At 38.2% G+C, this 16,900-nt stretch overlaps 1 protein-coding gene across 3 annotated transcripts in view; it reads left to right on the forward strand.

The window, feature by feature from the left end:
- Positions 1–16,900, forward strand: part of LOC134677384 (intersectin-2) — a 50,792-nt gene that overhangs the window by 12,065 nt on the left and 21,827 nt on the right. For all 3 annotated transcript variants that reach the window (XM_063535826.1, XM_063535827.1, XM_063535828.1), the window contains 6 exons: positions 148–265; positions 1,421–1,531; positions 2,539–2,603; positions 6,846–7,028; positions 8,188–8,299; positions 10,221–10,298. In XM_063535826.1, the coding sequence (XP_063391896.1) occupies positions 148–265; positions 1,421–1,531; positions 2,539–2,603; positions 6,846–7,028; positions 8,188–8,299; positions 10,221–10,298 (667 nt within the window). The remainder of the gene's footprint in view (positions 1–147; positions 266–1,420; positions 1,532–2,538; positions 2,604–6,845; positions 7,029–8,187; positions 8,300–10,220; positions 10,299–16,900) is intronic.

The raw sequence follows: 16,900 nt of genomic DNA on the forward strand, positions 1-16,900 counted from the left end.
GTTGGATATCAATAAGAGTTATGAGCATTTCAAAATTCGTGTGGAATGTGAGTTTCGCTCCTAATTTTTGCAACAATCACAAAATCGAAAAAAGTTCTTCTAGGTTTTTTTTTTTAATTCAACAAAATTATCCTACTTTATTCACAGACGTCAATCCGTGACCAGTATCACCAGTAATCAGTCTTACGAAGAACGTCGCAGGGAGAACATGGCGCGAGGACAGGCGGAGTTAGAACGAAGGCGCGAACAGTTAGAAAAAGAAAAGGTAAACCAAAGTTTAAACAAGCAGATACGTCTGCGAGTGATATTCCAAATTTGATAGTAATATTATTTCACACAAACCTCATTCTTTTCGCGCTTAACAGGAAGCAGAGGTGAGTACAATACGATCATTTGAATCTAACTTTTAATTCGCAGTTTTTTTTTTAATTCAGCCTAGCCCCATACTAAGCAAAACTTGTACTATGGGAGCTAGGCGACAATATACATAGTACTTATACCGGGTGTGGCCTGTAACACGAGCAAATAATTAAAACATAGATTGTACTCCTGAAACGTTGACACTTTTGTTCAACAACTTTTAAAAATTATGAAGTATTTAGGCTCCCTATTTTTCATACAAAATAAATATTACCTTCAATGGACGCCATCGCCACGCCATATCATTGTGATTGACGTTGCTTGTCACGCCTTAAACATAACAACGCAATACATTGCGTCTTAAAATAAACTTTAAAGTTTATTAAAAATCTATTTTTTGCTCACATTACAGGCCACACCCGGTATACATAGAAAACACCCATGACTCAGGAACAAATATGTGTGTTCATCACACAAATAAAAGCCCATACCGGGATTCGACCCAAGACCATCGGCTTCACAGGCAGGGTCACTACCCACTAGGCCAGACCCGTCGTTTATACGAAGTCATTTATTTTAATCTTTGTTCTATATTGATATTTCTTCATTATTATAATTTTGTCGACCGGTCTGGCCTAGTGGGTAGTGACCTTGTGACCCTGCCTGTGAAGCCGATAGTCTTGGGTTCAGATACCGGTAAGGGCATTTATTTGTGTGATGAGCACAGATATTTGTTCCTGAGTCATGGATGTTTTCTATGTATTTAAGTATTTGTATATTATATATATCGTTGTCTGGGTACCCACAACACAAGCCTTCTTGAGCTTACGACTTAATTAAAGTCAATTTGTGTAAGAATATCCCTAAAATATTTATTTATATGGGGCATTATCTATGAAAAGGGACCTTATTGTCAATGGCGCTTATGCCGCACAGCGTCGCGCGGCGTTGTATTTATATCGGAGCATCGTTAATAATGACGTAAGCGCCATCGACAATAAGGTCCCTTGTCATAGATAACGTCATATATCATTTATTATTTCTAATCTGGGTTTCTCAGGCTGAGCGAGAGCGTAAGGAAAGGGAGGAGGCAGAGAAAAAAGAAAAGATAAGATTGGAGGCGCAGAAGAAGGAACAAGAAGAACTGATGAGAAAGCAGAAGGAAGAACAGGTGGGTTTATATTAGAGATGCACCGGATATCCGGTTACTATCCGGTATCCGGCTTATCCGGCGGGATACCGGATAGTAACATCGCTTGATTTCGGCTAAACAACTATCCGTTGCATCTCTAGTTTATATTTCACGCTTTTTAGTTTTTAGGGTTCCGTACCCAAAGGGACCCTATTACTAAGACTCCACTGTCCGTCCCTCTGTCTGTCTGTCACCAGGCTGTATCTCATGAACCGTGATAGCTAGACAGTTGAAATTTTCACAGATGATGTATTTCTCTTGCCGCTATAACAACAATTACTGAAAACAGAATGAAATAAAGATTTAAATGGGGCTCCCATACAACAAACGTGATTTTATTGTGGTTTTTTGCGTAAAGGTACGGATCCCTTCGTGCGCGAGTCCGACTCGCACTTGGCTAAATTTTCTTTCGTGCAATAAAAAGTAAATAAATATTTCATTTATTGCATAGTCATGAACATGAATTACATAATAAGATATTACAGTTAAGTTGGCCAATTCATGACACTCTGTTAGGGCACACAATATTTAACTTACTAGCTAATATCAGAGACATATATAATTCCTATATACTCTCTGCTAATACCTTACACCTAATAACTTATTTACAACTTCTAAACATAAAATTATACCAGTGGGGAGACACTCCTGACTTCGGTCGAACTCGGCTCCGTTCGGCTCAGCATTGCTCCGAGCAATTATTAAGGTTGGCACCACTTGACTTCCTTTTGCGTGCACGACCACAGATAAGATAATCACTTGAATTTTGACAACCCTAAATAGCCGAAAGGGATAGTGATATATATTAGAAAGAGATAGCATGATTCGACCCTGAAACGCTGTCAAACTTCGGGTTTGTAGGAAGTGTCCTTTCTGTACGGTAGTACTATCATTTCTTATGTGATTATACTTGTTACCAACTGAAATAAGATATTATTAAAGGAATTTGGTTGCAAAATTGTTTTACTGATGTATTTATTTTATAGGAAAAACGTGAGGCCGCAAGGAAAGAGATGGAGAGGCAATGCCAGCTAGAATGGGAGAAGAAAAGGTATATTCACATACGTATAATTATACACGGTGTAACATGAGTAAACCTAATAATTTTAACAGCGTATTCCTGATCATATTTAAAGAAAAATAGTCCTATAAACTTTTTTGAAATTTGCCTAGTTTCAGAGATATTATTAATTAAAAATAAAACAAGTTTTTATTGTTACATATAATTGAGTCATTCTATGTAATCAATGTATGGGAAAATGAAACAAATTAATATAGTTTTCAAACCTGTGTGACGTGATACATCTAGGTGTACTGTTTAAAATTCACCACTCTCCCCCCCCCCTCCACCTGACGCTCGACCCCCCCCCACCTTGAAATGTGTCCCCGTTGGTAGTTTTTTGGCATTCTCACGAAAACTATAATAGATATCAAAAAAGTGTCAAGGACAGAATTAATCCTCATTAAATTTAGAACAAAAATGGTCTTATGTGTTTTATTATAAGTTGGACGGTATTCAAGCTATAAGTACTTGTATAACCTTAAAATAACAAAATAACCATACTAGTATGACGAAATGCAGAATATCTTCAAAACGGCTAGACCGATTTTAATAAAATATACCAAAAAAGTCACCGCAGTGAAGCCAGCTATCAAACAAAAGAAACTACATCAAAATCGGTTCATCCGTTTCGGCGTTACGAAGTCACAGGTAAACACAGAAATACAATTTTTTTTTAACTGCACCCAATAATTTTGTAAACCGATTAATTTTGATCAATTATTTTAATGAGATCATGTCCCTTGAAGTTTTAGCTTTACGAAAAATTAAAAACATGGAAAACGGCCCAGTATTTTTCAAATTATCGGCATTTTCCCGATTTGTGAGTGGTTTCGTGTTATCACGCGCACGAGTTGCCCTTGACCCCTATAAAACGGGGGGTAAGGGAGGGGTTGTTATCAGTCACTTATCAGAAGTTGACCGGTACACATATCCGCATATTTTCCCGTAAAGAAGACCTGTGAAAAATGGAAACCACTGAAGCTGAAGTCCGCCAAGTCGTCCAGCTCAGCTCCTGCAAGAGGGGCGTAGCCAACGTTCAGTAGCCGCCACGCTGAATTTAAGTCAATCTACAGTTTGCAGAGTTTACCAGAGGTTCCAACGGACTGGATCCTTTACTTCAAGACCAAGAAGCGGCCGCAAAAAGTGTACATCAGAGAGGGACGACCGCTTCATTGTCACAACATCTCTCCGAGATCGACACCTGACAAGCGTTGCCATCCAGCAGCGTCTGCGTGAGATACGAGGAGTGGCTGCAGTGGCTGAGTGGACAATAAGAAGAAGACTTGAGAAAGCGAACTTGACACCCAGGAGGCCTGCAACGGGGCCCAGATTGCTGGCGCGACACCGTACAGCCCGAAGAGAGTTTGCAGAAAATCATATGGACTGGACCATTGAGCAATGGACCGCAGTTCTCTTCTCGGACGTGTGCAGAATATGCTTGAATGGATGTGACCGAAGAGGAAGAGTCTACAGAAGGCCAGAAGAACGGTTCGCCCAATGTTGCTTCTCCAAAAGTCGCGCCACGGCCCCCGCCAGGCACGAAAACTAGCTCTGTTCGCGCGTCGTAGGAAGTTCGTCCCAGAACATCACGGATCCACCGCCATAGGCGACCCTTTCGGAGTAGCAACATTGGGCGAACCGTTCTTCTGGCCTTCTGTAGACTCTTCCTCTTCGGTCACATCCATTCAAGCATATTCTGCACACGTCCGAGAAGAGAACTGGGGTCCATTGCTCAATGGTCCAGTCCATATGATTTTCTGCAAACTCTCTTCGGGCTGTACGGTGTCGCGCCAGCAATCTGGGCCCCGTTGCAGGCCTCCTGGGTGTCAAGTTCGCTTTCTTAAGTCTTCTTCTTATTGTCCACTCACTGGCAGCCACTCCTCGTATCTCACGCAGACGCTGCTGGATGGCAACGCTTGTCAGGTGTCGATCTCGGAGAGATGTTGTGACAATGAAGCGGTCGTCCCTCTCTGATGTACACTTTTTGCGGCCGCTTCTTGGTCTTGAAGTAAAGGATCCAGTCCGTTGGAACCTCTGGTAAACTCTGCAAACTGAAGATTGACTTAAATTCAGCGTGGCGGCTACTGAACGTTGGCTACGCCCCTCTTGCAGGAGCTGAGCTGGACGACTTGGCGGACTTCAGCTTCAGTGGTTTCCATTTTTCACAGGTCTTCTTTACGGGAAAATATGCGGATATGTGTACCGGTCAACTTCTGATAAGTGACTGATAACAACCCCTCCCTTACCCCCCGTTCTATAGGGGTCAAGGGCAACTCGTGCGCGTGATAACACGAAACCACTCACAAATCGGGAAAATGCCGATAATTTGAAAAATACTGGGCCGTTTTCCATGTTTTTTAACTTTTCGTAAAGCTAAAACTTCAAGGGACATGATCTCATTAAAATAATTGATCAAAATTATTCGGTTTACAAAATTATTGGGTGCAGTTGAAAAAAAATTGTATTTCTGTGTTTACCTGTGACTTCGTAACGCCGAAACGGATGAACCGATTTTGATGTAGTTTCTTTTGTTTGATAGCTGGCTTCACTGCGGTGACTTTTTTGGTATATTTTATTAAAATCGGTCTAGCCGTTTTGAAGATATTCTGCATTTCGTCATACTAGTATGGTTATTTTGTTATTTTAAGGTTATACAAGTACTTATAGCTTGAATACCGTCCAACTTATAATAAAACACATAAGACCATTTTTGTTCTAAATTTAATGAGGATTAATTCTGTCCTTGACACTTTTTTGATATCTATTATAGTTTTCGTGAGAATGCCAAAAAACTACCAACGGGGACACATTTCAAGGTGGGGGGGGGTCGAGCGTCAGGTGGAGGGGGGGGGGAGAGTGGTGCATTTTAAACAGTACACCTAGACGTATCACGTCACACAGGTTTGAAAACTATATTAATTTGTTTGTCTCAAAACATATAATGACTGTATTAATAGTGTAAAGGGTTTTTTTGATGGTGATGTTGCTGCTATGGGACGTAGTCTAAATATCCTTATTGATAGATGTCAAAAAGTGACAAGTAACACTTTGCAAAAAGTAGGTTCACCGAAAAAAAATGTAAAAATCAATTTTAAGTGACAAGTTTACCAATAAAATTTATTTTTTATGTACAAATACATTCAAAAAATTGAAAAAAGAAAACAAAATAAAATTTTTTTTTTGGCGAAATTGACCTAAACTCATATTACATTTTTTACTTCTTTTGACCTCAGATATGCGTGGTTAAAATTATTCGGTTTCCTCATGTTACACCGTGTATTGAATATTTATTTTATTTCTTGTGTTGTTGTGGATGGAGCTTGATCCATTACAAATTACAATCTTTGAATCATAGAGGTACAATAATATAGAGATGACACGGGGGAGGCCCCAAACTACCGAACGAGATGCACCTATGGAAATTTCAGTAGGAGTAGCAGAGAAAGCGGTATTATTGTTTGCTGCTTGTCCTTGTCGCAGTCTCACTTTTTGTTTGTTCCCCACCAAAAATTTAGTATGGTTTATGGTGGGCAACAAATAACCCGACCGAATTACGTAGATTGTTTTTGGTATGTTGTCAGGAATGTCAAAACGTGTTTTTAATATTGTCGCTTTGCGTATGTTTTGTCCCTCACGGAGGCACGCGTATAGCTCATCTATGTAATACTAGGTCTATGCTTTGAATGTTACCCTTTTCTTGGCAATGTATCTTACTAGATACATCATTTTACACACTCTTTTTGTATTTTTTTTCTAAGAGCATTTATTTGCTCTATTAAGCGCGGCTTGAATTCACAATTTTTTTATAATTTGCCAAGAAAAGGGTTAAGATAAAACATATCCTTAAATCAATGATTGAACTAGGAATATCTGTCTGCTAACATAGTTATAAAATGAAAAAATATAGTCTACTACTACTTACGTTAGTCCTAAGATATATCATAAAAATTGTATTCTCAAGTAAGCGAATTTCGTAAATTCTTTTTGAGAATAAAATTCTTAAACCATAAAAAATAGTCTACCCGATTGCAGCAAATATTTCTTTTATGTATTTTTTAAACACCGTAGGTATTGAATTATTCCATTTTGCCTTTATTTCTAGAAATATACCTAACGTATCTGTGTAGTTTCCGTCATACAATTTTATCTTAGAAATTTTAGTTAAATTAGTTTTACAGCAATATCTTAATTTTATTCTAATTACATTATTCTATAAATTTTTCCTCCCAGAACTCGAGAACTGGAAGCCCTCCGCACTGAAGAGCAAACCAAAGTCCTGAGCCTCAAGGCCAAGAGCCAGGCTCTATCCGCAGAGCTGAGCACTGTCACCACCAAAGCTGGCAACTTGGCGAAGGATATACGCAGCAGTCGGACTGCTGTCGCCGCCGCTAAATGCACTATCGATGGCATGAGGTCAGTGAAGAATTTGAGAACTAAGCTCTGTTAACTGGAAGCTCTCCGCACCGAAGAGCAAACTAAAGTCCTGAGCCTCAAGGCCAAGAGCGAGGCTCCATCAGAGCATATAAAATACCCATGACTCAGGAATAAATATTCATCACACAAATAAATGCCCTTGTCGGGATCGAAACCAGGATCATCGGCTTCACAGGCAGGGTCACTACCCACTAGGCCAGACCGTTAGTCACTCTATTATTCTTCGTCTATACTTTTTACTTGACTATGTGTAAGGTGCTGCGGGGCAATTTCGACTGCGGGATCATTTCAAGTAATGGAAATATCTTCCATGTTTCACATTATTAACTAGAATGTCATATATGTATGTCCAGATTGCGAAAAAGATGTGTTGTGTGTGACTCTATAGTCAATAATGTAAAACATGGAAGATTTATTAGTTGAAATTATCCCGCAGTCTAAATTGCCCCCATTCACCTTATGTAAAAACCGGGCAAGTGCGAGTCGGACTCGCGCACGAAGGGTTCCGTACCATAATGCAAAAAAAACGGTCACCCATCCAAGTACTGACCACGCCCGACGTTGCTTAACTTTGGTCAAAAATCACGTTTGTTGTATGGGAGCCACACTTACATCTTTATTGTATTCTGTTTTTAGTATTTGTTGTTATAGCGGCAACAGAAATACATCATCTGTGAAAATTTAAACTGTCTAGCTATCACGGTTCGTGAGATACAGCCTGGTGACAGACGGACGGACGGACGGACAGCGAAGTCTTAGTAATAGGGTCCCGTTTTACCCTTTGGGTACGGAACCCTAAAAATGAACCTTCACGTTCTAAAGTTAATGTGTATTATATTTTGATTATAATTCTTCAATTTTGACGACCGGTCTGGCCTAGTGGGTAGTGACCCTGCCTGCGAAGCCGATGGTCCTGGGTTCGAATCCCAGTAAGGGCATTTATTTGTATGATGATACAGATATGTCCTGTTCCTGAGTCATGGGTGTTTTCTATGTATTTAAGTATTTGTATATTATATATATCGTTGTCTGAGTACCCACAACACAAGCCTTCTTGAGCTTACTGTGGGACTTAGTCAATCTGTGTAAGAATGTCCTATAATATTTATTTTATTTTTTTATTTAATCATATTTGCAGGTCGGACCGCGACTCGAGCATGGCCGAAATGCAGCAGCTTAAAGCGCGAGTGAAAGAACTGAACGCGAAGCAGATTGCCCTTAACAAAGAGAAGGCTGAACTCGATGCCAAGGTATTACAAGGTCTTATAGTTCGTTTTTTTAGCATTAGAAATAAGGTAAACAATCTTGCTGTGTCTTTTAATTGAAAAACACATTTTAAAAATAAATTACGGCAAATATGCAACAATTATGAATCTAATACGATCATTTATATTTTTCTGCTTTCATAAAATAATAGTTACTGATTTTTTAAAAGCGTTTTTGAATTAAAAGACATGTCAAGATCGCTTACCTTCTTTCAAGTTCTTTCTAATGCTAAAAAAACGGAACTATGGTAATAGTCCCGTTTTTACCCTTTAAGTATGGAATCCTAAATCCATTAATTACGTCACGCGAATTTCTAGATTTTTTGACCCCTCCGCCTTCCTTGTCACACTTGGTCACATTTGGCAAACCTGGTGTGACCACATTTTTCCAACGAAATCGGCAAAATGAATTTTGTATTATTAATGTATTTTTGACTAAATAAATATTAGTTATTTTATAACCCAAAACTGATTAGGAAAGAAAATTAAACGAATAAAAACGATTATCGTTCCAAAAAATTGTTATTTAACTGTACAGCGAATAAAATAATTTTAATAAATTATCGGTTATTGAAGAAGTTAAAGTGACGTCACATAGTTTGTGACTCCCCTCCCTCTTGTCACATGTCACATTTTCTTGACCCCCTCCCACCCCTAAACGTGTGATGTAATAGGGGATATTACTGCAATGTTCTGCCGCCAGAGTGCAGCACTAATTTGTTTAGTAAACCATAGAGTAACTTATACATACTGTATCTTATACTAGGCCGTAAACAGTTTTTGAATAAATAATAGTACTAGGTACAGAAGACTCACTCTCTAACAAAACGCATCTGTCACGATCAGGACAGATATGGCCGCTAGGTGGCGACAGCGCCACGCGCGGCTTATGGCAAACCCCAAAATTGGGGTCGAACGGACGTACTTTTAGCTACCTGTAGCAAAGCGAAGAAATCGCGGAGTGAGACACGCCTGCTATGACTTTGATTCACCAACGTGGTTTGTTTACAGGTGGCCTACCGCGAAACGCTAAAATCGAAATTTCTTTATCTGCCTCTATCGATCGTATACGCAAGAGTATTAGAGAGGCAGAAAGCGAACTTTCGATTGTCGGTATCGTCTTGGGTCGTCCCATTCGTTTTTCGTCAAGTTCTTAAATTAGTCCTATTCTGCTTTCGTCACTCATTCTACATTGAAAGCCACCGAGGATTGTGACGAATGTAGAATGGGTGACGAAAGCAGAATAGGACTAATTTAAGAACTTGACGAAAAACGAATGGGACGACCCAAGACGATACCCGATTGTCGTGTTTCGCGGTAGACCATTTGATTGACGTGACGTGTGATGTGTCATTGATGATGTCAATGAGGTTTGTTTACTGTATGTGCTATTGGTGCCACCTACGCAGAGCTTTGCCTAATATTCCCTATTAAGAGCCAACAGGAGTGGTCATTTCTCATGTTTCCTCCGTGGGTTTTGATGCTAGAGCAATGATTTTTTCAACGCAGATTAATATTGTCAATATCTGTGTCGGACCGTTTTGCTTTTTTTGATATTTTTGTTTTTAAGGCGCTAGAGCCCTTCAAAAATGGCCAAAATGGCCTTATTGACTATGCCGCAATAAGAGGCGTAGTATTCAAAACTGATATCAAGTAGCCAAATAAGCAAAACGGTCTGACACAGATAATTTCATAATCATTTAGATTTCCAAGTTTGGTTAAAATTGGTTAAGTTTTGGAGGAGGAAACAGTCGAGTGCGAAACCTCAATTTTTGAGATTTTTCGCCTTGTCCTTATCGCACTAGTTTTAGGAGCCGCTTCCGTTAGCGAGACGGGTATATTTACCTAAAATATTTAAAACTCAGCTCCTGTTTCGCCTTAATGGAAATCCCTGATTTGTCCACAGGCAAAGGCGTCAGAGGGCGCTGGGGAAGACGGCAAGCTCAGCATGATGGAGGTCACCTTGAAACAACTACGAGATAAGGTACGATTATGCTTTACTTGGCAAATACACGGTGTAACATGAGTAAACCGAATAATTTTAACACCGTATTCCTGGTCATATTTAGAGACAAAAATGTCCTATAAACTTTTTTGAAATTCGCCTAATTCCGGAGATAAAATTAATTAAAACAACAACAAGTTTTTATTCTTACATAGTGTAAAAGGCCTTTTTGACGGTGGTGTTGCTGCTATGGGATGTAGTCTAAATATCCTTATTGATAGATGTCAAAAAGTGGCAAGTAACACTTTGCAAAAAGTAGGTTTTACGAAAAAAAAGGTAAAAATCAATTTTAAGTGACAAGTTTACCAATAACATTTATTTTTTATGTTCAAATACATTCATAAAATTGAAAAAACGAAACAAAAAAAAATTTTTTTTTTGGTGAAATTGACCTAAACTCATATTACATTTTTTCCTTCTTTTGACCTCAGAAGTGCGTGGTTAAAATTATTCGGTTTCCTCATGTTACACCGTGTAGATTAAGGGCTGATTTAGACGATGCGAGAACTCGCATGCGAGTTTCATACCATTGCGGGTTTTGATCGGTCGGTTAAATTGGACGTAACCAACAGTCCGCAATGTAACTAAAATCGCACTCGAGTTCGCGCGCCGTCTAAATCAGCCCTAAGGGTCAGAAAAGCCAGGAAATTAGAATGCGACAAAAGATATGTTCAGCTAACCCTCCCCCCAGGAGATAAAATGTTATTACCAGGGCTCGAACAACTCATGCGGATGACGTCAAACCACTCATAGGATGATTTCAAATTTTGTTACTTAGTGCGACATATCACACGAAAGTTTAAATGCAAACATCATCCACGTGTGCAAAATTACGTCATCTGGGATATCGCCTATTTGATTATGTAACATGTTAACACATCTTTATATATAAACGCGAGCCGGTTTAACGGTAGACCTAAATGAAATTATGCTCAATCGAAAGAGCTTGAAAAAATATCACTTTTGAATCGAGAACATGTATCCGCAAAATTCGTATTATCGAGTATTTTGCATTTAAAAGTGAAAAAATTTCGACAAAGAATGCAAATGTTCAATTTGTTGGTAGACATTTGACAGCTATGCGTTGCGTTTAGAAACTGCAAACATGCTTACAAGTTAGGTTGGTCGTTTTTTTTTTAATAAAAAGCAAGACGAATATTACTGTTTATTTGATGACTTTCCGGTATGTATAATGGTTATTATTTGCATTAAGTTTCGTTTCATATGGATATGTATACCGGTATAATTTATTACATAATTGGGTAGGTAAAGTTTTTTGAAGATAGGCAAATTATATTTTTTCCCGATAGTATTCATTATAGCGATCACGGAAATGCAGCTCTTTTATTTTTATATCATTTTATTGATTAAATATAATTTTTTAAATGATCGATATGACGTTTGTGAGGTGAAATGGCAGACTCGAGTAATTAATTCCTTTGCGCGCAGTAAATGGGCCGAGATAGAAAAAAAATCGATGTCAACTGTCAGTGTCATTCTTGGAAAATAACTTGCAAATAATTGGAAAATAATGGTCGGACGAAACCACGGACGAAACATTTGTGTTTTCCTGTAATTGGATGTCGGTGTGATTTCTAGAATAAGTATTTTTAACGTCCCTAGCACGATCAACACGGATATTTTGATAATGATAACGATTGCTTTCGACTACTTGGCACTGCTTCTTGGAGAACATTTTCATTAACGCCTTCACCACGACTCTAATCTTGGACTGCTACACGAGTCATTTTGGATCTCAGTATCAACACAATAGATGGAGACGATCCCGGAAACGTTCGAATGGAAATAGAATATTACAGAGATGAACTCAAAAGTGCGTCGTACCGTCTTGTAGGAAGTACAGACGTTACTTTCCAAATTCAGCGTATTTGAGCACACCAAAGTCTTTAACAGCGATTCGGTGCCAAACTTTGAAGATATATTGGCCAAAATGGTAACTTATACGTTTGTGAGGACTATATAAACGTGATTGTTGTATTATACATACATAATGATTAAGATTGTAATAGTCTTATAACTAGGTCGTTATTGGCTATTATATATGGGCTCGGCAAGGTGTTCACAATATCTGAACACGCACGCCCTGATAATAGAGGCGTGTTCAAATATTTATGAGCACCCTAGCTGCACCAATATATCTGATGGCGACTGTACTTTAGAAAACTTATAATATAAATCCAAAATAATATAATATAAATCCAGTAAATTCCGTTTCGTTTTATTTTATAAATCCACAAATTATTATCCTTAAGCATTAACATTACAACAGTATATAGGATCACGCTGTGTGGCGTGCCCTTGAAGAGAGTTGAAAGGTTCAAATATGGTCAATATGGATAAGTATGTCTGTAGGGTAAATGTGCTTCACGTTGGGGCCTGTTTACAAATTGATTAGTGTTGATTGCGGGTTTAATACATTTGCCACTATACACAAGTAGCAAGTGTATCAACTCGCAAAAATACTACATTTTTGCTTCCATTGAGGTATACATAGTAAGCACTATTCTCAAATTATGTGAGGAAATAAAACAAATTCAATTTAGTAAAGCGTATTTAATAGGGGTAAAGTGACGCGAATACAATTAAAAAAACAACGCATATTCTTAGTTTATATTAAATGTAGATGGCTTTTTAGTTTTCACTTGGTCACAGAAATACGCTAAAAACCACTTTCAGAGTAGGTGTTTCTTGCGTTTTGGCTGTCCTTCTTGTGTCCTTCCACAGCATGAGCATGTCGTAAGTCCTGTTGTATTTGTCCCTGGACTTAGCAGGAAGCTAGTTATTCATTATTAAGTTTGCTTCTGCTTTCAAATGAGGCGGTGTGCCGTCTATTCCAGGTCGTTTTCGTCACTTGAACTCATTTTGTTTATTACGAGTATTAAAATAACAAGCGGTAACTTATTGAGTATTGCACAACGAATAAACTTTGCCGCCTTTTATTTGCATATTTTTTAAAATTATATTACCATAGATACTAAGCATACGGTACGCGCATGCGTCAATCCGCGCGCACCGCGCAGCGCCCTTTAGCGGTGCTAAAGCGGTATCCAGACGGGACTGATAAAATCGGTCGATTTGATCAGAAATGAAATTGGCGTCAATCTCCAATTTTAGATTTATGGTGATATTAGAGACATTTAAATTGAAAAAATGCCCCATAACGAAAATACTAGCCTCACAAATTGGTGTTCTTGTGTCCGCACCTCATTTTATCGGTCATTATCAGCGGTTGAATTCGGCGAGCCAAATTGGCGTTTGCGTCCGTACGTCCCGATTCGATCGGGCAATTTAATCAGATTGACGAAAAATTGACTAATCTGGATACGCCTTAAGCAACATCGAGTTCACGATAATTTGACATATAATAATAATAGATTTTTAGCATAAGTTGCATTTCATAAAACTTAACCCAAATCATTTGTACATTTTCAAGTCAAAGATAAAGACATGTTGGTTTTAAAATTTTAATAAGTATAGACCATAACATTGTCATGATCTTGTAACATTGTTAAAATAAGAGAGTCTCCCATTTTCATTTTATTGCATTTTTTATAAAATTTCTTTACATTCTCGGGATATCTTGGTCCTAATTCGATTGCTCTTTTTTATGGAAATAATTATATCCTTCAGATTCACAGGATGCTCGAGGCTTAGCCGAATAACACTGCAAGGAAGTATGTCATGGCTCAATGGTTCTAATTAGCCATCAGTATAATACCGCCAATGAATGTTTACATCCACCTGAAAATAAGAACAACATTCATAAAATGAGGATAACCACACAAAACTAACAGATGGTTGAAATTGTTAGAAAAAATTAGACCGATTTCTTGTTTACGAACTTAACAGCTCATGGCAATTTAATAATAAAAATCAAAACACAAGTGAAGATAGTTTTATGATGTATTTCACGGATACGTACTCCTGTACGGCCATTGCTCCTCTAATTCAACGGCATTGTGCTTATCACTGTTATGATAATAATTTCAAATTTGTAGAATCTGCTCGCAATCTCGTATGAACTCGCTTATTTTTCTTGCAAAACTCTGTCCAAGGGTCAGCGCAGGGGCCGTCGTGTAGGGGTGGGGAAGAAAACGTTGTCCAATAATTATGCAGTGCCAAGTTATCGAAAGTAAATTCAATCTTTGTCCAAATACGCGCAGATGTCGTGGGGAATCAGAAGTCCGTGGGTCGTGCTGAGGTCGTCGAAAATCTCAATGATAACATTAATAGCAATTCGCAAGGTAACATGAGGCTTGTCCGTTATTTTTCGGGAATGAGAGCTAAGTGACACTGACAGTTGACATCGTTTTTTTTTCTATCTCGTACCATTTACGACGCGCAAAGGAATTATTGGGATCTGCCATTCCACCTCACAAACGTCATATCGATCATTTAAAAAATTATATTTAATCAATAAAATGAAATAAAAATAAAAGAGCTGCATTTCCGTGATTGCTATAATGAATACTATCGGGAAAAAATATAATTTGCCTATCTTCAAAAAACTTTACCTACCCAATTTTTTTTTAAGCCAGAACGTGCGATAGTCTGTTACGGCTTTTAAGACGATAGCAACACTGCCTAGACGTCAACGACAGCTGTTATTCGAAAATACTTTATCCGGTACTCCAGACGTGATAAAAACCTGTTAAATAGTGTATTGTGTGTGTTAACAATAAAAAATAGTCACCGAACACAGTGCAAAGTGCAAACGCCATCGTAACGTAACGAGATTTGAACTTCAAAGCGTTCCATGGGTGTATTGTGTTTAGTATAAACATCGGTCTCTCAGTTGTATTTTAATATTTCAGAATGGTTCCAAATATTCTTACATGTCAAGGCACTACGAGCTACCTGGAAATGCAAGTGAAAGCAACCTTGAAGCAGCTGTGATAAACTAATAAGTGAGCGAGATGAAAATGACGTTGTTCAAAGAAACTTTGAGTTTAAGTGCCAGCTGACTGTAACTCACTCTAATTAAGTACATTGACAGTGTGAAACAGTGCTAAAAGCTACAGTGTATTGTGGACATATTTAATAACTGTGCTTTAGACTATGAATCAAATTTGAGGTGGATCGGTGAATTGGAAAGTGAACTGCATAAAACTAATTAGTTATCTCCGGAGTGAATGTAAGTTGAATATAAGATTAAATATAATAAGATATATAGATAGTATATATGTCGCAGTCAAAAGTGTGAACTGGTCAAAAGAACTTTTAACCGACAAAAACAGGCAAAACTGCTTTTGTCTGAGCATGTTGGTCAAAAGTAGTTTTACCTGAAAATCATTGGTTAATAGGTAGTAATTGTGTTGTGACTGTTACTATCAGTCAAAAGTACTCGCAGAGATAGCTAGGTTAGGGTTATTTTTTTTGCTACGCCCAAAAAACGAAACTGTTCCCAGAGATAGGTAGGTTCGGGTTATTTTTTTTTTGCTACGCCCTAAAAACGAAACTGCTGCCAGAAATAGGTATGATTTTCAGGTAAAACTACTTTTGACCAACATGCTCAGTCAAAAGCAGTTTTGCCTGTTTTTGTCGGTTAAAAGTTCTTTTGACCAGTTCACACTTTTGACTGCAACAGCTTGGGCTGGACATATGGCAAGGGAAGGTAAAGATAAGTGGGATAGAGAGGTAGCGGAATGGTATCCTAGAGATGGAAAAAGGAGAGAAGGGAGACCAATAATGAGGTGGTCGGATGACATAAAGAAGCATGCGGGACCAAATTGGATAGGGACGGCAAGGGATAGAGAGCTTTGGAGAGAGCTGGGGGAGGCCTATGCCAAGAAGGCAGACTGAAATAATTATTAAAAAGCAATGACATAAAAATTATTTAATAAAGTTACTAAGGAAAAAATATTGAAACTAATTGATATAAATGAAATGTGAATTTATTTAAATGTAATATGTGCTGAAATTTAATTTTTTGGTCAATAAAGGCTATATTCTATTCTATTCTATTCTAATTTGACAGGTGACAACAAAAAAAATATTAATTCCTGCTAAAATTTTAGAGTCATAGTGAAGCGTAGTACATAGTACCAAAACAAGGTTGATTTTTAGGGTTCTGTAGCCAAAGGGTAAAAACGGGAGCCCTATTACTAGGACTCCAATATTATTAGAACAAAACAAATTATTTTCAGAAAATATTTAATTTAGGCTTAGGGATGGCGAGGCTCCATAAGCCTTCAGTAAGTAGTGCATAAGTATACTTGGAAAAATTCGACCTATGCCGCCGTGGGTGGCCCGGTGGCAGAATGGCACAGGCACCTGCTGCAATAGCAGAGGACGCTGCTTTGATTTCAGCCTGGGGCACTGGAGGCCTTGGTCACTTTTTAGGGTTCCATACCCAAAGGGTAAAAACGGGACCCTATTAAATATTAAGACTGCTGTCCGCCTGTCTGTCACCAGGCTGTATCTCAAGATCTCATGAACCGTGATAACTAGATTAACTAGACAGTTTAAATTTTCACAAATGATGTATTTCTGTTGCCGCTATAACAACAAATACTAAAAACAAATTAAAGAAATATTTAAGCGGGGCCAATGCAATGCTA

Source organism: Cydia fagiglandana, chromosome 26 (genome assembly GCF_963556715.1).
Source record: "Cydia fagiglandana chromosome 26, ilCydFagi1.1, whole genome shotgun sequence".
NCBI lineage: Eukaryota > Metazoa > Arthropoda > Insecta > Lepidoptera > Tortricidae > Cydia > Cydia fagiglandana.